Here is a 23,720-nt window from a genome sequence, read left to right as displayed (position 1 = left end):
ACCACCCTCACCTGGTTTGAGATCCAGGGCAGGCAAAGACTCTGAATGCAGAAAATATAAAGTAGGACTAACAGTAAATAAGACATAATTGTCGTGGCGTTCATCTAGGATGATGAGCACCAAATCTCCCACCTGAAAACTGAACAAAGAAATGTAATTTTACTGACCCAGGGAGCGTTACTATCACTCCCCCATTCTGAAAACTTAAATATATATTCTACAATGCTCAACTACATATTAAAATATTAACGCAATACTAAATTTCACATTTACATGGTACTCTTTTTGTACTCTGCCCAGCTCCTAATGGGACTGCTGGTCATACAAAAATGTGCAAAAGATAATACCACCAACTGTCAAAAACCTGAAGTTTCCTTAATAAAGCTTCCATTATCTAATGCTAAAAAAAAGAAATACAAAAAATTGCTTGGATGAGGGGCAGAAAAACCACTCATTATAGTTCATCCAGTCACAGAAAAATTTTTTCCTAATCTCTCATTTGCCACTACAAAACATAAATTCAGACAGTGTCAAAGAAAGAAGTAGATCCTGTTGCTCCAGCTTCCAAGTGTAGTGCTCTTCAATTTTAAAGAAAAAGCAATTGAACTAGGTCCATAAGCCAGGTACTTAATTAGGTCTAAACAAGTCAATGGATGTCACTGGCCTAGGGTATAGGCCAGAAAGAAGGGAACAGGGAAAGAAAGAAGTAGGTGCCACTGCCCACATGCCTAAGTGGTGTCTGTCTCTTTAAAGCCATCTTAGAACTATTGTTCAAACATCAATAGGCCTTGAAAATTAGTCTCAGATTTCTTAGCTGTCAAGATCATTTAATTTAGCAGGTCCTACACCTAATCATCAAAATCAGCTGGGGAGGCTTTTAAAGTACAACAGCCTTTTATGCATTAACTGATCATCCTACAAATGCTTACTGCCTACCTAACAACAATGTGGCAGGCACTGTTTTGGCTCCAAGACCAAAAGCTAATACTGTAAAAGGGAGAGATGGGGCCTCTCTGAGGCAGTTTTTTTTTTTTTTTTACACTCATTTCTCTTTAATCTTCTAAAGGCCATAAATGAACTTCCCACTGATGTGACATACAGCTGGTAAAGACAGATACCACTCAGCCCTTTCAAATCACTGAAGGAAGATCAAATTTTAATGAGATGTGAAAGGTCAGAACCACAGATATCTGATAACCAAAAATTTCGTCAACAAATTTAGAAATAATACTAAAGGTCTTTAATTTCCACAACTTTCCTGTCAGGTATAAAAAAACTGAACACTATTCATGACTTGCTAACAATGCTTTTATTACTCCAGATCTCCTTTCAAATAACCCAAACCAAAGAAAAATCCCTATGGGGTAATCTGGTCTAGGAAAATTGACTATTAAACTATTCAACTGGTAAGTTTCATAGTGTATTATTTATTTGTAACATCAATAAAATGAAATCTGAAAAATAAAAATGAGGAAATACTGCAACTTAAAAACAAATCAAGGCTCTCCAATATAAAATGAAAAAGGCGAAGGAGATAAATGGGATTTAAAAGAGGTGGCAAACTGAAAATCAACTAGAGTAAAAAAGGCTTCAAGGACATTTATATGAATTGTAAAGCTATAGTAGGAATGTTCTGAAATGCAATCCTAATATTTCCAAGATAACAATTTAGAAAAACTTTGTCTTCCAATAAAAACCTTTTACTACACTGAGTACAAAACACTCAGCTCAGTAAACCTAGCCCTGAAGGATTATTGCCACTGAAATACACTATTAACAATACAATTCAGCAAATTTTTTTCACAGAAAAAAAGAAAAATCCGAATTAAAATACTTACTCTCTAATGGCTATCTTTTCAGAATGCCTTGAAGATACTGAAGACATACTCTGAGACATCTTAAAAAAAAAAAAACAAAAGAACAGTTTATGAACCTTTTACAATGTGAGCACCACATACATCTACTTACTAGGTACTTAATTGTAAAAATTTCTTTCAGTGTTACACTCACTCAAGCCTGTGTCCCAGTTTTGAAAGGTCCAAACTAATGTAGTGTTTGTTCATTATTATAAATCCTTTACTTCAACAATTAACATCATTATATTTACCTACATTTTAACTTATGTTATTTTATCAAATTTGGTTGGATTGAAAACTGATTTTACAATTACATTTTATTGATATTACATATGTAATCTTAAAAATAAAATATAAGAGGGAAAAAGTTTTCAAGAAGAATTTGAAATCTGGAAATTTTAAAGAAGAGTTTGAAAATTCTAGCACGCTGTTTTCAAAATTTTTCCTTTTCGAACAACAAAACAAACCAAAAAGGACCCTTAAAAAAATCTTAGTCCAATATCTAAATAGAAAAACAAAAAATACTACTCTGGTTGAAATGGGGTTGCAAGACCACAACATTCTGAGGGTTGAGAAGAAAGTCCCTTCTCTTTCATCTTTAAGGTAACTCCTGAGATGCCTCAGTGTACAAAACCACTATTCTGAGCACTAAACAGAGAAAGAAGTGATAGCCACTCAAGTCCTCTCCTGATGATAAGCACAATGGAATGGTATTTGCTCACTGATTTGCTGTTGCCCTCGCTCAGCTTGGACTGCTCCACTTTTCAAACAGGCTTCAATCTTTGTTTCACAGCATCTCATAATACCTGGGGCCTGGGTTCCAAGGTTTGGGGCCCAAAGGATGGTAAGAATGCCTATCCTTCCCAAGCAAAGTGAGCTCAATGTGTGGATGCACAAACTAAGGACAAAGGTGGATTTCTTTCTGTTTCGTTTATTAAATCTAATTTTGCTGCTCTGAATTTCCTCCATTTCCATCTGAACACTACCTGGTACAATGGTGTTTAAGATGGGTGTTTAAAAAAAGAAAGAGAAGGAAAACAACAACAAATAATAACTAGAAAGGCCTAAAACTATCTAACAATTTATTAAAATCATCCAAATGAACTATATCTTGCGAGCGAAGAGAAGACTGACCATCCATTTTAAGACCATATTTAATTTATTTAGATTTATTAAAAGCTTAAGTTTTTCATATTTTTATTATAAATGAGGATTTAGACAGGAACAAAAATTATGTGAATATAGTTGTAACTCTATGTGAAAGTGTAATTTATATTTAGACACTCCTCTGGATCTAAGTGTGGTGTTCTCTGGGTATGAAATGCAAAATTCATTTTATTCATAAATGTTTGCCAAGCATCTATGGTATATGTTACTATTTTACATGTTAGGAACACAGCAGTCACCAAAAAGATTAAAATCTCTGCTGAACAGAGCTTATATTCTACTGGGGACAATACATAAAACACATGTTGAGTGATGTCTGGGATGGGCAATTCTGCTAAGTCTTTTTGAAAAATCAAAAATTGAAAGTTCAATCATTACCGAATATGAAATTTTTGCTGTTCAAGTTAAGGCATAAGAAAGAAAGCAGATGTTTCATTATAAGACATTTTATTTTTAAAACACTCAATTCTGAAAAGTTTCTCAATTTTTTTTTAAAAGTACCGAATATAAGCCTTAATCTGTGTGTCTCTCCTTATAAACTATAATTATTGGAATTTGAAAACTGACATAATTGCTTTATTAAAACATAGATGATTAGCTGTAAAATGAGCTGTTTAAATAATGTGTTAAATTCACAGGTTAGAGTAAAGCAAACATAATTTTGAAGACCACACAGAGTCTCTTGCCTTTTAGACACCTTCACTTAAAGAAAAGATAGAATTCATGACAGGATATAATGTACAAAACTATGCACACTTGTGATACATGTTAATCTTCAAAAGGCTTATGAGGCCTAGCTCTAATTATTAATGTACTGACTGAATTAAGAATCATAACTGAGATTACAAAGACATGTAACCATGGAATCCTAAGAAGTTAGTAGTTTTATTAATAAGCAGAAAGTACTCATTGATTTTGTTGATTTTTTAAAAAAGTATCTTAGTATGGTAGTTCATTTGGTCATATCTATAGTCTTTTTTTTTTTTTTCCTTTTTTTCTTTTTTTTTTGTGAAACACGTCCTGTTTTGTTGCCCCAGGCTGGAATGCAGTGGCATGATCACAGCTCACTGCTGCCGGGCACTCTGGGGCTCAAACGATCCTTCTACCTCTGCCTCCGAGTAGCTAGGACTACAGGCTCGCACCACTGCATCTGGCTAATTTTTTTTCATTTTTTTCTAGGGACCAGGTATTGCTATATTGGCCAGGCTAGTCTCAAACTCCCAGCCTCAAGCCATCCTTGGGGTCCCAAAGTGCTACAAGTGTGAGCCACCACACCTGGCCAGATTTACAGACTTAAGTCTCACCAAGATATATTTATTTTCATGCTAAGAAAAAAATCCTGAATCTACAGGCACAGGAGAGAACTCTGATCTCACTTCAGCACTCTGAGAATCAACAGTATACAATGATTAACACAAAACTATACATATAAAACTACTATAAATAAATTAATCAAAGCATGCATCCTTCTGATAGTCCATCTTCATCATGAAACATAAGGCAAATAATTTTAAAATAGTAAGATCAATTTATCAAGAAAAAAACCTTACCAGTCTTTGATTTAACCGTTTATTTTCTTCTTCTTTCAACTGCAATGTCTGCAAATGGGAAAAAAGAGACCCGCAATTTATCCTTATACCTACTCAAATAAATGTAAACATAATGATTGTTAGAAAGGTGTCATTATCAAAGTATTGTTCAGTTCTGGTAGCATGAAAAGTTAATGGGGATATTACTTTTTGTGAATCTATTCCAACTTTTTAAATTATTTACTGGTTTAAATGAGAACCAGACAATTTTATACACATTTGCCTAAGCCTAGGGATGTCAAACTTTAATATGCATTAGAAAACACCTGTGGATTTGTAAATATGCAGTAAATATTAGAGACCTATCCTCAAATACTTTGTTAGGTCTCACCTAAAAGAAATCTGATTTAGAACATATATCTCAGGTTACAGTGAGGTAGGCAATCATATAACCCTTTAATAACAAAAGAACATATGCTATATTTGAACTAAGCTGTATAATTCTGACACTGGATTTTTATCAATTGAGCTCTTAAGAGTTGAAGACATTTGTTGAAAATCTTAAAAGGCCTAAAAAAGAAAAACTCATCTGTGAAGGATGATTTGCCAAATGTGTATAAAACCTTCGAGTATAACTAGAGGAAAGACCATTATTGCCCATTTTTTCTTGTTCATTTCAATTAATCTTTATTAAAAACTTAACTCTTTTCTTCATTATTCTATTTCTGACTATTTGTAAAAAATGTTTAATGCTTTGTTTTTGAAATAAATATATAAACTTCATATTTGTTTTATTTTGCTAAATTCTGAACTGTTATTTAAAAAAACATTATTTTATAATTTTATATATATATTTTATTAAAACTGGCAACCTTTTCCTCTGATACAGACTTGATTCAATGGGAAGTTATGACAAAAGAGGCCTGAAATACCGCTGTTACTAGGATCACAAAAAGACAGGACTTCTCAAAACATTAACCATAAAAATAAGTTAACCATAAAGGAAGATTTAACTTGTAAACAAGTAGAGATAGTTTATTGTATGGTTTTCAGAATAAAGTTTACTTAACTGTATACCCAAAGTGAACATATTAAACATGGTACTTCAAGAAGACAATTTACTTACTCGTTCTAACAGCATTATCCTCTGTTTTTCTTCAGACAGCATATGGATATTTTCTCTAAAAGTGACAGAATGATTTATTTAATTTCAGCCTTTTGAAATTCTAAACTCAACATTCTTCAATAAGATTTTGGAAATTTAAATACTGATACAGATCACTTTAATAATTTAAGTGTTTGTAAGGAATTTTCAAAAGTAGTCTATTTAAGTAAGGACATAATTTCAATGTTGTATATTCTTTGTAGGAGACCTAGACCTATAAACCTTCTGAAATGGTAAGCCAAATTTTGTGTATGCACTTATCTAGGGATAATGTCTTTAGATTCCCTACTTTTCCCCAGGCATAAAGAACCACTTTTCTTCCTATGCATTAGTAAATCCACGTTACTGATAAAGTTGTAGTTCTTGAGTGGCTTCATAAAGATTTCCACAGATACTTACTAAGTGGCTACAATGTACTTATTAGTCACTGTGCCAGATGTGAATTTGCCGATCACACTAAAAATAATTAGAAAAGAAAAAAATGCTCTAAAATAAAAAAAAAAAAGTAAAGTAATATTGTTTTGGTTTTTAAATTTTTCTACAGGTATAATCCCCCAATTTTATACACACACAGACAAATTTTTTTTTTGGTAGAGACAGAGTTGCCCAGCCTGGTTCCCCAATTATATTTTAAGCAACCTGACCCAAGGCAGGAATTGTGTCTTCTTGTAATATTAATTCTTTATGAAGAGGCCTTTGCTCAATGTCAGATCATGAAGATTTACTCCTATTAAGAGTATTTTCAAGCTTTTACATTTAAGCCTATGATCTATTTTAGGTTAGCTTGTATGAATAGTAAGCAAAAGGTCCAACTTAATTCTTTTGTCTGTGCATATCCAGCTATCCTATCCCAGCACCATTTGTTAAAAAGGCTATTTCTCCCACTGAATTATCTCAGCATCCTTGACCATAATGCAAGGTTTCAATGACCATAAATATAAGGGCTTATTTCTGGACTTTTTTTTTTGAGACAGGGTCTTGCTATGTTGGCCAGGTTATAGTGCAGTGGCATCATCATAGCTCTCACTGCAACCTCAAACTCCTCAGCACAAGAGATCGATCCTTCTGCCTCCGCTTCCAAAGTAGCTGGGACTACTGATGCATGTTAGTGCACCCATCTGGACAAATTTTTATACACTGAGCTTGTATCCTGCAACCTTACTGAACTAGTTCATTAGTTACAATAGTTCTTTAGTAGAATCCTTAGGACTTTCTATATATAAGATCATGTCATACATGCAAAGAGTTTTGTTTCTTCCTTTCCAACCTAGATGCCTTTAATTTCTTTTTCTTCCCTAAATGCACTTGCTAGAACCTCCAAGTACAATGTTGAGTGCCAGTGGCAAAAGCTGGCCATCTCTGTCTTGATTTTACGGGAAAAGGATTCAGTCTTTCACCACTGAGCATGATGTTAGTTGTGGGTTTTCACAAATGGCTTTTATCAGGTCAAGGAAGTCTCCTTCAATCTCAATTTTTTGAGTGTTTTCTTCACGAAAGGCTGTTAGATTTTGTCAAATGCTTTTTGTTCATCTATTGAGATGATCATTTTTTTTGGTCCTTTTATTCTATTGATATGGTGCATTACATAAATTGATTTTCAGATGTTAAACCAAACTTGCATTCCTAAAATTAAGCCAAATGGAATTTCTTCTGTATGTTACTAGATTTAGTTTATTAGTATTTTGTTAAGATTTGTGTCCATAGTTAGAAAAGCTATCTATTTTTTTGTGATGTATTTGTCTGATTTGGCATTAGCGTATAATAGTGGCCTCATAAAATGAATTGGGAGGAGTTCTATTAATATTTTGGTATAGACTGTGAAGCACTGGCATTAATTATTTCTAAGTTTGAGGTTCTTTTATCTTTTATTTGTTAAAAATATTAACCACCAGTCTTTTGTTGTCTATGGTGTATTAAAGTTTTAAATATCAATGTAACAACATTTATTATTCTTTTCCAATTCCTTTCCTATCCTGATTTCAAAGTAATCTTGTATTTTCTCTAAAAAATTCTTTAAGTTAAAAAAAATTTAGTCTTTACTACATGTATCATTTGTTTTTGCGTATAATTATAAAATATGGGTTTACCTCCCACTAATAGATTACCAATTACTCTAATGTTCCATTCTTAAGGAGTCTATCCTTTACCAAAGTGATTTAAAATGCCATATGTAGATTTCCATACATGCATGGATTTGTTTCATGATTACCAATTCTATTAATCTATTTGACTGTGGCTATATTAACAATGTATTAAGTTAAATATTATATATGTAGTTTTAAACTGTACTTAACATCTAGCAGGACAAACCTCTACTCTCTGATTTTTATTTAAAAATAGAACCATCTACTTTTGTACATTTTTTTCTATATAAATTTTAGCATAAAACATCAATTTTTACCAAACATAGTCTGTTAGGATTTTAACTGGGTATAGATTAAGTAACTGAATAAATCACAGGAGAAAAACAATCTCTTTATAATACTGTACTTCTATCTATCTTTCCATGTATAACTTTCAGGTCTCTTCATATCCCTCATAAAATTTTACAGTTTTCTCAACGTCTGGCACATTTTTGTTAAATTTATTACTAACAAATTATTACTTTACATTTTTATTGGGATCTTTTATGCATATTCAAATCAGCTTTTGGTTGGTAAATATACAAACTACTCCTTTTTGGATATGTCTATGACCTATAATCCAATGTTCTCTACTAGTTCTAGTATTTCTTTAGGTCTTTGTGGTTTGAACAGGATACTATCCTGAAATGATGGCAGTTCAGACTATCTTTTCCAGTTTTTATTGTTTATTTATTATTGTCTTGCCAAATAGCTATGGTGGCAGCTTGAATTAATTCTTAGGTTCTTCCTAAATCTATGGAAAATACTTCTAAATGTTTCAACATTAAACATATTGTTTGTTAAGTCCCTCATACATACTACTCAAAGAGAAGCTCCCATTTATTCCTAGTTTGCTAAATTTTTTTTAAAATTATTATTCTCAATGAATGGGCCCTGAATTTTATCAATTGGCATTTCTGCCTCTATTGAGATGGTTATACAATCCTTCTCAAGGAACCAGTGAATACAGTTATATTGAGAGATATTCTATTGTTTAGTTATTACTTTGGCATTCATGAAATACTCCATTGGGTTATGATGACTACATCTTAAAACATCATGGCATCTGATGTGCTAAAACTATCTTTAGCATTCTTTGTATATATAATTCACAAATAACATTTTATATTCTCTGTAATTTTTAAAACTGTATCTCTGGTTATGTCCCTCTTTTAATTCCATATATTTATTTGTATCTTCTATTTATTTAAATATCTACTAAATAGCTTTACTTTTATTGTGGCTCATTTACTTTTACTTCATTTTTACATAAATGTACCTGAGGCTACATAGTTCTCTCAGTACTATGTAGATTATATCTGTTTTTGATACTTTTATTTAGTTCTGAATAACTCAACTCCCATTTTTATATCAAAACCTATTTATGGTATCATTCACATGTGGAATCTAAAAAAGCTGATCTCACAGAGGTGGAGAGTAGAATAGTGGTTACCAGAGACTGGAGTGGGTAGGAAGAAGTGGGGATGAGGAGAGACTGGTCAACAGGTACAAAGTTATAATTAGATAGGAAGAGTAAGTTCTGGTGTTCTATTGCACAGTAGGTTACTAACTATAGTTAATGATAATGTATTATATATCTCAACATAGCTAGAAGGGAGGATTTTAAATATTTTCACCACAAAGAAATTATACACGTTTTAGGCGATGGGTTTGCTAACTATCCTGATTTGATCACTAAAACAATGTGTACGTGTATCTCACACTACACTGTATCCCATAAACATGTTTAATTATGTGTCGATTAAAAAGAAAACTTTAAAAAGAAACCCTAAATATCTCTATATAGGTAGCAATACTTATATATTCATGTCTATATATAGTTATTGACATTTCCAGACAGATGGCCTCCTATTTTTGTTGTTAATATCATTATTTGGAATTTTGAGACTTCCTTGGTAATTTGGTATATAGCTGATTTTCTTAACAATTCTATTAGATTACAGTTACATTATTTTCTCCATTGCTTTATTTATTTTTACTTCATTGTTTCCTGTGAGACACAGGTATGCTACTCTGTGGGTCTCAAAAGCTTTCATTCTGGTTTTAATCCATTTTTGACGCATATATAGTTAATCAAAGTTACATTTTAAAGCACCTACCAGTTAACAACTCCTCATTTTCTGGTGAACTGGGCCCCTTCTAAATATGGAATTTCCTCTAACTTTATAAAGCTTTTTGCTTTGAATTGCTTGTATATTTTTCCCTGTTATTTGCCTTATATATTTTTGTCAATCACATTATAACAAACTTTCTATATCCTTTTGCTTTAGGTGCCGCCTTCCCTATATATAGAGTGCAGTTGGATGTATTTTTTTTTTTTTCTGAGAGATTTTGTTTTGACAAGTTGGTTTACCTTTCCACATATGTCTGGACTTATATCTGGCATTTATGTTTTCTAATAACCATGACATCCTGATACGTTTATACCTTGGGTTTTTGAATCACACTTTATTTGTTCTATTTTCTTTATTTTTAATATATATTCTGGAGGCTTATACCTTTCCAAACTTAAAATAATCAGTTTCTAGTATGTTCCTTTGAATTAGATAGAAACCTAAATACATTTTATTTTTCAAAAAAGCTCCCTTGCCTTTCCCCACCAAACACACTCCCTCCCAAATGAATACAGTCATTATTGTAGTAACCCCTTTTCCTCCTAGGTAATGGACACCCAAACTTAAACATTTCTTGTAAATAAGAATTGCTCAACACTACTGTGGTGATCCTTATCCTGACAGCCTAGGAAAATTTTGTTACACATAGTACGAAAACATCCCAAAATGATTCATTTGGTAATGTTAAAATTATTTCTCACTTTTACAACTCAAACAATTAAAAAAGCTCAACTTTCAGATACATGGGCTGTGGACAACCAGTAATGTTAAAAACATTTCTGCTCTTCAGAGCTTTATAACTTACAGAACAGAACTGCAGTAGTGGCTTAAAAGCCTCAAATAACACAGTTGAAGACAGACATACTTACTGTACTGACATCATGCTTGTCTCCATTGCTGAATCTACTCGTCCCTCCTCTGCTGTTTCCATGGTTGATCTGTCTGTTTCACCTGGGAGTTCAGGCGCACAAGCTCCATAAAGTTCTGGGGCTGCAGCTACATAAGGTGAAGGGACAAAACTGCTACTTCGCAACTTACTAACTTCTTCTTCAAGCTTTTTCTTTTCCTCAAGCAAACGAGCTCGATCTTCAGAAAGTGACTCTATCAAATCTGAAAGACCCCCAAATTTAAAAAAATATCATGTAATTAAAAAACATTGTGCATGAGTAAAAATAAAATTAAAAATTTTACAAAACGGTACTAACCTTTATCCCGTTCTTGTTGCTGCATTGTACTTTTCAACTTATCAGTGAGATCATTTATTATGTTTTCTTTCCTCATTTTCTCTCTTGTTAAAACAGTATTAAAATTGGTCTAGAACAGAATAATAATTATTTAAATTATGTGTATATACTTAGGAGGCAGAGCTAAGAAAATAAACTTTAAATATTCTTTTCTGTGGCACATTTGTATGTGGAGATAATATAGTGTGATTTCTTAACATCTTAAAATATGCTGTGTACTGTGGTAAAGGTTGTAGTTTTTAGGTTGCAATTTAATATTTCAGAAACAAATTCTGTTTTCTCATTATGTCCATATAGTTACTGTCAGAAATTCTGAAATTTCAAAGAAAGAATTAAAACAATCAACAACTTAAAGACTGCTGTTATACACTTGACTTTTTGAGTAATCATCCTGCCTCTGAAATCTTTTTGTCTTTAGCCAAATCTCAACTACCACAGCTGACATTTTAGATATCACTCTATTCTGTTTTTACTTCTTATCTGGGTATTTGCAAATGGCTACTGGAACTCTGATTTATATTGGCTAGACTTGTTATTCCCAACTTCTGTAAATGTTCTTACTATAAAGCTCATAAATCCAATTGCCTATATGGATCTCAGGGGACAATTTGGCAATTTTAACTAAACAGAGTTTCTTTTATAAACATTACTGAATTTGCTTAAAATCTCACTTACAAGATTTCATTAAGAAGAGCTTCTTGAAATGTGAGCAAGAGAGGAAAGATGAAATGACCTAAATTGACTCTTCCCATCTGCCCAGCATTTCTAATTTCAAAATTTTAAGAGTTCTATGGTCCTTGGATCAATGAATAATGCCAATAATGACGAAAATAGGGAGATTTCATGGGAAAAGAATATGGCAATTTTGGATTAAAATTCAATAAATCCATTAAATACTGAATTAAATAATTTCTAGGCAGAAAGCATACAGGAAGATTCATCATAAAGGACCATTTATAATATGGCTTTGTATTAAGCTGTTTCTATACATATTATTTATATATAGAAAATTAATAAATGTTTGTAGAAGCACATTAACCATTTTGTTTTCATGACCTTTGCTATTACCATAATTTAACATGAATTTTAAGGAACACTATCACAATTTATAATAGATATATTAGAAAGGGCTAGTTAAGGCCAGGCACGGGGTCATGCTTGCAATCCTAGCACTCTGGGACGCTGAGGTGGGAGGATTGCTTGACATCTGGAGTTGGAGACCAACCAGCCTGAGCAAGAGCAAGACCCTATCTCTACTAAAAATAGAAAGAAATTAGCCAGGCAACTAAAATAAGAAAAAATTAGCTGGGCATGATGGCCCATGCCTGTAGTCCCAGCTACTTGGGAGGCTGAGGCAGGAGGGTGGCTTAAGCCTATGAGTTTGAGGTTGCTGTGAGCTATTATGGTGCCACTGCACTCTAGCTGGGGTGACAAAGTAAGACTCTGTCTCAAAAAAAAAAAAACAAAAAAAACAAAAAAAACCCACCAAAACAACAGCAAAAAGAAAACAAAACAAACATAAAAAAGAAAGAGCTAATTAAGATAAGAATGAACTAGGCCCAACTCAGAAATCATCTGAATAAAGCTAGGTACAAATCACACAAAATAAGCACGACCTAACATACACAATATTGAAAAGTGGAAGGTACCTTAGATGTTATCTGTCTTAAGTCTCATTTTACAAATATTAAAAAAGTTACTAAAATGTGAAGAAGTAGATAGCTGTCAATTTTTAGTTTTGGTTTCAATCGGTTAATTATATCCCCTACTTCATTTTGGAAATCTGAAATTGTATATGTGCTTATAAAGCAGCACAAAGACAGACAAAGCAAGAGAAAAGATTATATATAGAATAAATCAAATAAAAGAATCTATAAATTCAGGTTCTTAAAAAGAGAGATGTCACTAGTGAACTCTTCATTGATAATTCTTATTTAAAACTCTTGGCTACTCTCTCTCCCTGAGCACTTACTTTCTTGGCTTTGATAAAGCCACACTTCTTTTTTCTGGCTGTTCTAATTCGCCTTTTCTAGGCTCCCTCTTCTTTCCTTAGGCCTTAAAATCTAAAGTTCATAAGAGTTGTGAACTATACTTATTTTCTTTCTGTTCCCTGATTTACATTTATTCAAATTCTAAAACGAAACTAATCAAAACACTTCAGGAACAAGATACCACATAATATTCAATGTGTACACTCTATATAACACGCAGCTTCAGAAATGTATCCATCCAAATGAAACAGGTATGGTCAATATCTCTGGGCTGAATTACATCAGCAGCCACTCAACTGCTTCTCTATCTGTCTGCCTGGCATTCCTCCAATCTTTCTCCTGTTCCAGTGGGCAATCTTCACTGAGGGTAAATCCAATTACGTCATTCTTTTATTTTTCTTCTTTAGCTGTTGTCCAGCACTTTAGGTGAAGTACAAGCTCCCTAATAAGGCATCCTAGTCCTTGGTGATCTGAGCCCTCCTTACAACCACTACCTCTTACCAATGACCAACAGGGAATTAGTAAATTAATGAAGTTCAATGGTATTCCATCCTAATCTATCAAAAGCCTAATATATGGGTAAAAATTATAGAAAGAAAGAGAAGTTTGTATTGATCAGCATGTAAATCAGGATAACACAATTTAGGAATTTTTAGGGCTTAGGAAGAAAAAATTTAAATTTTAAAATCATCTATGTGGTAGTAACAAACACCATCATTTTATAGAAAACTAATCTTAGTTCTAAAGAGGTTAAATGATCTACCCAAGATAACGAAGGTAGTGAAGAAACCAGAAAGAAAATTCACATTTCCCAATTTCTTATTTCCGACTATATCATTTTGAAGCACCAGATGCTGTCAAATAATATAATTACTGCTAAAATATTCTTTAAAGATACATGTCTTTACCATGAAGACATTTAATATCAATAGAGTCAATGCAAGGAAAAACATATCTAAGATATAAGAACCCCTCAGTTATACAAAGAAATATTTGTTCATTTACATCTACCTTCCTCAGATCTCAAATGAAATGGGGAAAGTACTTACTTGTTGTTCAGCAATCAAAGATGTTCGAACATTTTGCATTTCTTCATTCTTTCTTTTTTCTTGCTCTTCAAGTTGTTCTAGAAACTTAGCTTTTTCTTCCTGAAGCTTTTCTTGAAGTTCAGCAACTAAGCTTGAAGAATCTTCTCTGGAAGATTCAATGGCAGGACTTTAAAAATTAAATAAATGTAGTATTAAATATTTTTTAAAATTACTGACACAATCACAAATGTGCCAAATGTCATATTTAGGCTATTTGTCTTCCTTAAGCCTAATACCTGTGAAAGATATTGGTGTGAACCTTCTCTCTCTAGATCAAAAAAGGGAAAAAGTAAAAGGGAAAAGTTTAGGATTATGTGCTGACAAGGTTGAATGATTTTATCAGATAAATTCAAGATAATCTGCATCTATCAGCATATATAAAAATAAATCCTAAGAGGTTAGCTTCAAATTGCAGTTTTGCTATTCCTATAAATGCAACTTATATGATAATTAAGAAAAAAAGACATACCTGAAGATCATATATGTTGAAAGCTTTTAATTTCCACCAAATAGATTTGGTTCATTTTGCTAGCTAATGAATACATACCATAAAGCTAAAACTAAAAATGGTCACACAAAGCAAAATTACATATCCTTGAACTCATATTCACTTCCCTTGAAACTGGCTAACCTCTTGAGGGTTGCTGACAAAGCGCCAGAGACGAGGAGGACAAGGCAAGGAGAAAAGAGTCAACACAGGCTGTTGATTATTTTAACTTCTGGTACTCTGATTATTAACCTTGTCCACTTTCAACTTAATAATCCTTTGTATTAAAAAGTTTGCCCAAGAAGTAGATAACTAATCCCATGAAGTTTAAAAATAGACTAAGTCATAAGAAAGAAGCTGCTGTGTTATTAAAAATTCTCAAACTACTTTATTAGGCCAACTTACTGTTTTAATTGTGTACCTACTTGATTTTAAATATTTTAATGATCTTAGATTCAAGGTGCATTTTGCAATCAATGTGGGTATGCCGTATGTGATTTCCTCTTCTAATTATGTGATAGGAATATATTAATACTATAGCAATTAATCATGCAAACAATTGTTATTCTTTTATTCATACTTCCAAATTTACTAATAAAGTCCAATAGCTCAAATTTTGCTGCTCAGATATACTTCCCTTCAAAAGGATAGCTTTAAATGGCAAAACACAGAATATATGGTTTGTGACACAGTAATATTATGTCTCAGAGTCTAAGATTTCTTTCTCAGTTTCCAGAAAGGCTCTATTACATAATACAATTAATTAAAAGGGCGAAGGTAAAGGATTTGTTTTCAAAGTTTCTCCTTCGAGACTAGAGAAGAGGGGGGACATGCAAGTTAAAACTATAACATGGCTGGAAACCAACATGCCAAACAAATCCAAATCTTACTGAGACCTCACATAAGAAAGGGACTCAGACTACTGACAACACAGTGCTTAGGATAAAACTAGTACAGGCAGGGTTTACTAACAATCCTGTTTGGCCAATGCTGTCCTTCCTTGAAGAACTATCCATACAGTTACAAGGTAAACTGAAACTGAGTAAAAGACAAACCCAGGTTCCAAGCAGGAAATCAACGGAGAGCACAGCATAGAATGAGGTTGAAGAGTGGGAGAAAGGCAAATCACGAATGGTAAGGGTTCTGAATTTTATTTCAAGTACTATGTTATTGAAAGGTTTGGTCAGGAGATTGATACTGCGTGAATTTAGGTTTTTAGAAGACTGTTGTGAGAAGGGATACTGGTTAGAAATTGCAGCATGGTAAACAAGGCAGAAAGAGAGGTTTTGGTATGATAAAACATGCTAACAACATATTACAAAGAATGAAAAAGCATGGTTCAAATCGTATGTAAGTGGGAGGGAGGGTTACACGTAGGAGGGTAGTACTTATAATTTCTAGGTGTCTTGCATCTTTGGATTGCCTGATGTGCTCTATTTCATGGTCAATGCTGTGCTGAGATGATGCAGGTAGAAGAGATAGTTCCAGGCACATAACATATACAACACTATTGTTATTGTCTCTCTGTAACACCTGATCATCCTCCAACCCAGAATGAGCACATTGGATGATTAGCACAGGGTACGGTATATGCTGGCTAATAAAAAAGCAAAGGAAGATCAATAATTAGCTTCTCCCAGAGACAGAGGTTTCCTGTGGCTGTAATGTGGCCAAAAGTTCACACTATACCATATTGTTTGAAGCTCCCATTAGAAAATGTTCCAAGTGACTTTCAACTACATAATTGTTTTATTTTACATTCCCTAGGACCTGAAATTGCCCTGCTATCTGGGGAATTAACCCTAGCAATGAAACAGTAACAGCTAAAATAGGTTTTGTTTTTTTAACTAGCATCATGGCCTTGCTTTTTGCAGGGAGCAAGGACCAATGCTAAGGGGAGGGGGGACATGATGAAAAAGTTACATCACACTTTAGTTAGAAAAATACAGTAGTCCTGCACCCACTTATCTGCAGGAGTATATTCCAAGACCCCTGGTGGATACCTGAAACCACAGATAGTACTGAACCCAGTATTTTTTCCTATATATTCACTGTGGCTATAATTTTTGCAGTTTAAGGTATGACAATAAAACTAGCACAATTTTTTTTGTTCTTCACAATTTCAAGAATAGAAAATCCATTCTTACTGTTTATCTCACCAACCTCGGCATTCAATTTCATTTCTTATTAACTCAAGAACTTTCACCTTTTTTCACTTAAAGGAAGTACTTTACAGCTTCTCTTTGGCATATCTGAACTGCCAGCATCCCTACTCCTATCCTTTGGGGCCATTATTAAGTAAAAGAAGCGTTACCTGAACACAAGCACTGCTATACAGTGACAGCTGATCTAGATCTGATGAGCTGGATGGCTACTAAGTGACTCATGGGCAGGGAGCATCTATGGACATGGTGGACAAAGGAAGGATTCACATCCCAGACAGGACAGAGCAAGATTTTAGCATGCTACTCAAAACGGCGCCCAATTTAAAACTTATGTATTATTTCTGGGAATTTTCTACTTAATATTTTTGGACCACAGGTAAGCTAAACCATGGAAAGCTAAACCTGTATTTGAACTAATGAAACTACCACAGAAATCTAAGAAATTTATCAATAAGGGTTGCCCCCCCCACCCCCAAAAGAAACATAATCCTATCTTTGCATACCTGAATAGCCTTACGAGGCCTGGATGTTAAAACTCAAGGAAGTAGATACATTTCTTTTTTCATTTTTTTTTTTTGAGACAGTCTCGCTTTGTTGCCTGGGCTAGAGTGAGTGCCATGGTGTCAGCATAGCTCACAGCAACCTCAAACTCCTGGGCTCAAGTGATCTTCCTGCCTCAGCCTCCCCAGTAGCTGGGACTACAGGCGCAAGTCACCATGCCCAGCTAATGTTTTTTTCTATATATTTTTCATTGTCCAGCTAATTTCTTTCTATTTTTAGTAGAGACGGGGTCTCGCTCTTGCTCAGGCTGGTCTCGAACTCCTCACCTCGAGTGATCCACCCGCCTCGGCCTCCCAGAGTGCTAGGATTACAGGCGCGTGAGCCACTGCGCCCGGCCTACGTTTCCTATTAGTTGGGGAATTTAACACCATTTCTCCCACCATTAATAAATTAGTTCTAACAAAGGATTCTGTTATCATAGCCAAATATTCCTAGCAACTAGAAAATCTGCATTGAATAGAAAGGAAACTGACTTTATGCTTGAACTCTTTTAACACTGACTACATTAAGCTGGGGCTAGTAAAAAACTGTTGTTTACTTTTTAAAAACTCTTGAGATTAAAATTATAAAATTAATATTCCTGCCCATACTCACCCAGATCCATTACTACTTCTTGGAAGCAAGGAGGTGAATTGTGCAGTAGGTAGACTTCCGGACCCAAGCAAATCACACATACTTTGTGCACTCATTTCTTTGCACACGGGTACATGAAAAAGCCCTTTCCCCTAAATTTTCAAGAATATAAACTATTGATTTAGTATTTCCCAATTAAATAGAAAAAAGGTATTTTAATTTTGTATTTCTTTAATCCCAAGTACACTGAACATCAATTCACATACTGGCCATTTGTATTTCTTCTTTATTTATTGGTTCATATCCTCTCCCATTTTTCTAATGGATTGTGTCTTTTGTCTTTTTCTTATTGACTTATGAGAGCTCTTTGACATTACAGATATAGCTAATGTACTTATTTATATCTCGCCAATGTTTTCCCCTGGAAATTGGCCTCTCAGTGTTGCTTCTGGCATATGTACCACCAACCAAAGGGTGGGTGTCCTCTCATAAGCATCATTCCTTTTCAAAGGTTTCCTCTGTATGCCAGAAGCCAAGAACTACCTTATCCAGAATCCCTTTCCCAGTTGGTTCTGGGTTAGAGCTTGCCAGTGAAAATACCCACACATGAGATGGAATGCTTTAGAGAAATGTCTCCAGAGGTGATTGTAGCCAGACATATGAGCAATGTGAAATTCATGAAGTTTCCAAGGAAACTACCTGCTTTGGTGTCTCAGTAGATGATTGGTGAAAGTCTTCAAAGAATTATAACAGACCTACCAGCTTTGGTGCTTCATGACTTTCCACCCACAGACTGATTTCCTGGCCTTCACCAGTGACCCTTATTGTACTCAATTCCTCAGTTCCCTCAACATTCCTGTAAGCTCTAAAGCTAATACTGAAGCCTTTAATCCTGAAACACTGAAAATGGTTTTATTTTCTAAGCTCAATCCAGTTACAAAAAATGACTTTAGAAGAAAAAAAACCCTGGAAAACTGAGACTGATTCTCTAATCTGCTCAGATCTGAAAGCAGTAACCTCACTGCCAGTGGAAAATCAAACACGGATTGACCAGGGCATTACATGGCATAACTGATACCTGTAGTCATTTGAGATAGAGGGACTAAAGAAGGCAAGGCTTTGGGACATGTCCTTCCAAATCCCACCAAGTGTCTCTTGCCAGAAACAACAGACTCTTTTTCCTTGTCTGAGGAAATTAGTGTCACTTCACCTGAAGGAATCCCCTTCTAAACAAACTGATACTTTTCAACAAAGTATCTCACTATTTAATTACTTCCAGACTCACTGATACTTTCAAATCCCTAGATCTTAGGAGACATAAAAATCTAACAAAAGAGGAATTGCAAAGCAATTGCAAGATTTTAAATTTATTTTTGCAGAAACACAGTTAATATTTACAAGAAAGGATCCAATGAGAGTTAGAAGACAGAGGACAAATTTAATGCAGAATCAGGCCGAAATTATTTACATGGATGCAGTGACTCCAGATTCAATTTGGCTATTAGGACTTTGCTTAGTTGATTGCCTGAAACCTGAACCTAAAGGCCAACATTAAATGAAAATGAGATGGAAAAATGAGATACCCTAGACCAAAAGTAGGCAAATCCAGCCTAATTGCTTATGTAATTAAAGTCTCATTAGAACACAGCCAAACCCATTCATTTATATTGTCTCACTGCTCTCTTGCTACATTGGTACAGTTGAGTAGTCTGGCTAGCGCACATCTGGCCCACAAACCCTGAAATATTTATACTATCTGGCCCTTTACAGATAGTATGTCAGCCATTTTCTAGACCAGTGATTCTCAAAGTGTGATCCACAGAAGCCTGGGGGTAACCAAGACACATTCAGGGCATGAATGAAGTCAAAACTGTTTCATACTAAGATGTTATTTGTCTTTTCACTTTGTTGACATTTGCACTGATAAAACTGTTGGCACTTTAACACACATTCAAGACAAAACTTTACTTGTAGTCACTGTATTCTTCACTGCAAGGTATTCACATGGGGTGGGTGAAGGGAGCAATTCTAGAATATCCTTAACATAGTAAAAATTATTAACATTCTTAAATTCCAACCCTCGAGTATGCATCTTTTTAATATTCTATATGACCAATGGGAAGTACTCATAAAGCACTTCTGCCACCTAGCAAATATTTGTTTATGGAAAAGCACTTGTCTAATTGTTTTAGCAGTGTACTGAACTAGCTATTTTTAAAAATATGTCAGTGTTTTGGAAGATCTGCATAACTCAGTGAGCTATCTTCTCCAAATGGCCAATTTATGGTGCCACAAAATGCATGAATAAAAGATACGTTCAAAAGTGACAGGGAAGTCAATGGATAGTAACATAAAGACTATATAAGGAAATCCACTGATAAAGTTTCAAATTCCACAATGAAACTAAAGTTTAAGAAATTACCACTTGTTGAATTCTGATTTAGTAACAAAGAAGAATATCCACAATTATCTGAAAAGGCTATTTAAATATTTCTCTCTTTTTCCAGTTACATCAGTGTAAGACTGAATATTTTTTTCATATACTTTAATCAAAACATTGCAACAGAGTCAATGTGAGAGCAGGTATGAGAATCTGTTAAGCCAAACAAATCTGCAAATATATAAAACAGTTCCACTCTTCTCACTAGTTTTCATTTTAGAAAAGTTTTCACAAAAAAGTCTTATTTATGCTAACATGTAATGGGGTTATTTTAAAATGACCAAATATCTTAAATTTCTTGATTTTAATTTTTAGTATAGGGAATATTAAGATATAATTCACATCACCCAAAACAGTTCAAAGTCCTCAGTTTTTTGAGAGCATAAAAGTGTCCTGGGAGCAAACTTAGAGAACTACTACTCCTGGCTTTTACATACTGAAAGGATGGTAACACATACATACACATAGAATATGAGACTAAAACTGCATGTGACCTGCAAATCCTAACATTTTTACTATCTGGCCCTTCAGAGAACAAGTTTACTGATCTCCTTGTCTATAAGGCATCCAAAGGCAGTATATGTATACTGGAAGGATTTATTATGTGTACTCTGAGAAAGCCCAGACAATACTCCCCTTACCAAGGCTTTCTCCAGCTTCAAAGGCTCTGTAATGGTGCTCTGCAGGACAGGGACAGTATAGGGAGATGAAGCCAATGAAATTCAGTGAATTTAGTGGAAATGACAGCATTCTGGAGTGGTAGAGAACAATCAGTGGCACTTCACTACCAGAGACATGATGTGGCTCTATTACAGGTCACAGAGCCAAGTCGACTAATGAGGTTTGACCCACAAAAATCTTTGGCAGAGGTTGTCCTTAAGCCCTAATAGAATGGGCCAATAGGCTTATTAAAGCTGTAAAAACAAAAAACTTCACATCCAGTATCCAGAAATCTAACTTAAATCAACAGAATCATATCCCTCACCCAATTATGACACATAAGCCAGTAATCACCTCCACTGCCAAATGATCTGCAGCCATTTCCAAACTTTTGGGGGAATACTGAACACTGGTCTGCAAGGATCCTAATGGCTCCATGGTCCTCCAGGAAAACACTGGTACTCAGGTGAGAAAGTCTAGGCCCGGTGCGTCTCTCATTGTAGACAGACACAGGTTGAGTATCTCTTATTCAAAATGTTTGGGACCTGAAGTGTTTGGTATTTGGAGATGTTTGCATTATACTTACCAGATGAGTGTCCAAAATGTGAAAATCTGAAATCTGAAATGTTCCAATGACCATTTCCTTTGTGCATAATGCTGGTGCTCAAAAAGTTTTAAGTTTTGGAGCATTTTGGATCTGGGATGCTCAACCTGTATATCCTTAGATCCAGGATCTGTAGTGGAATAGACATAAAAGCAACTGGCAGAATCCCGTTGGTTCCCTTACTCATGCAATGAGTACTATTATGGTGGAAAAGGCCAAGTAAACTTCCTAAAACTATCTCTCACTTCACAGGACGTAAGGGAGATTTCCATCACATTCTTATTCAAAGTAAATGTATCCTGTCCAGAAGACAGATGGAGACTGAGCAATGGATTACGAAAAATTTAATCAAGTGGTGACTTCAATTCAACTGTTGTTTCAAATATGACCTCTTTGCTGGATCTAACTGACGAGGCCTGTGCCCTTTACTACCCGACAAGTCAACAGACTTGGTGATTTTTTCCCCCCTTCTATTCCTATTGGTATAGAACAGGGGTCGACAAACTTGTCGTAAAGGGACAGATAGTAAAAATTTAGCCAGATGATCCAGATGATCTCCATCCAAAAGCAGTCACAGACAATATGTAGATGAATGGACACGGCTGTATTCCAATAAGGTTGTATTTACAAAGACAAGCAGCAGATTCCCACAAAATCTCACAGTTTGTCAACCCTTGCTATACATCACAAGAAGCAGTTTGCTTTTACCTACACAGACAGCAGTATACTTTCACTGTCTTATAGGATTGTATCAACTCTTCAGTACTGTTAAAATCTAGTTGGCAGGAAAATATAAAAAATCGGCCCTCAAATATTGGAGGCTGGCCATGTAGAACAGTTCTCTTAGCAAAGTAGACATGGACAAAATACTTGACCCACATGAATGATTTCACTGTTTATATTTGATAATCTTGGAATAACATGACTGAGGTATTTTGACCTCCTAAAATAATTCTTCAGGGGAAAGGAAAAAACCAGTTGGCAGGAATGTTGGTCTTGGTATTCCTTAGGACATCACATTAACCCAACACAATTGATGGCAGCACACTGGTAAGACCTAGGTAAAGAAGAAGTAGCAACTACCTAAACTCCTTGGGCAAGATGCAGACATGCTAGGGAGTGGATAATACAGCCCATGAAAATGCAGGGGCCTGTCATTAGAGATGTCTCCTCTAGAATGAAGAGATAAGCAGCTGCTAGGTGAGCCTCTCTAAATTTTGGAGGCAACACGTAGCACATTTGGGTATGCTGCTCTGAGCCATTTATCAACAAACTTAAAAGGTTGCCTGTCTGTGCAGGGCCCAGAGAAGAGAGACTCTTTTGCTATGGGTTCAGATCAACATGCTTTAATACTTGGGCTGTATTTTCCAGCAGATGCTTAGGGTGTCAGTAGTAGAAATGAATGTTGTACGGAGCCCTTGGCAAGTTATAGGAGAATCACAATTACGACCCCTAGGATTTGAGTAGGTAACCATCTTCCTTTTGCAAAATAGCTTACAGCTTGCTACTGGGTCATTGTAGGGACTGAAAGACCTTGGCTGAGAACTCCTAAGTTAGAATGAGACTTGAGCTGCCCACCATAAAGCAAGTACTGTCTAACCATTACGCCATGAATTTAGGTTTACATAGCAGCATTCCTTCATCAGGTAGATGTGACATACACAGAATCCAGACCAAATAAGTCTTGAAGGCACAAGGAAGGTACAAAAGCTTCAGGTTCCTGTACATTGCCTCCTTTTTTTCCATCTATAACAATGGCATTCACTACTGAGGAGAAACAATTGGTAGGCCTGGTTTCCTGATGATTCTGCAAAATATGTTGATACAAAAGCACAGTTTAAGCATTAGAACCCCATGGATGGGCAGTCCTGAAGAACAGTAGTGAAGGAAATCTTCCCAGTGGCAATATGTCAAGCATTGCATTTGAAGTTA

The 23,720-nt window shown here is 34.7% G+C and overlaps 1 protein-coding gene across 8 annotated transcripts in view; it reads right to left on the bottom strand.

Moving 5' to 3' along the window:
- The window catches only part of RB1CC1 (RB1 inducible coiled-coil 1), an 86,989-nt gene that overhangs the window by 4,650 nt on the left and 58,619 nt on the right, over positions 1-23,720 (bottom strand). For 3 of the 8 annotated variants that reach the window (XM_045561753.1, XM_045561758.1, XM_045561757.1), the window contains 7 exons: positions 14,260-14,425; positions 11,181-11,289; positions 10,845-11,085; positions 5,679-5,733; positions 4,574-4,621; positions 1,839-1,897; positions 3-139 (listed from right to left, as the gene is read on the bottom strand). In XM_045561753.1, coding sequence (XP_045417709.1) covers positions 3-139; positions 1,839-1,897; positions 4,574-4,621; positions 5,679-5,733; positions 10,845-11,085; positions 11,181-11,289; positions 14,260-14,425 — 815 coding nt within the window. Of the gene's footprint in view, positions 1-2; positions 140-1,838; positions 1,898-4,573; positions 4,622-5,678; positions 5,734-10,844; positions 11,086-11,180; positions 11,290-14,259; positions 14,426-20,567; positions 23,596-23,720 lie in introns of those variants that run through there. The other 5 variants (XM_045561754.1, XM_045561756.1, XM_045561755.1 and 2 more) reach the window with 5 other exon arrangements.

Source organism: Lemur catta, chromosome 9 (assembly GCF_020740605.2).
Source record: "Lemur catta isolate mLemCat1 chromosome 9, mLemCat1.pri, whole genome shotgun sequence".
Classification (NCBI taxonomy): domain Eukaryota; kingdom Metazoa; phylum Chordata; class Mammalia; order Primates; family Lemuridae; genus Lemur; species Lemur catta.
Note: the sequence above shows the minus strand (reverse complement) of the source record. Positions and strands in the feature narration are given on the sequence as shown.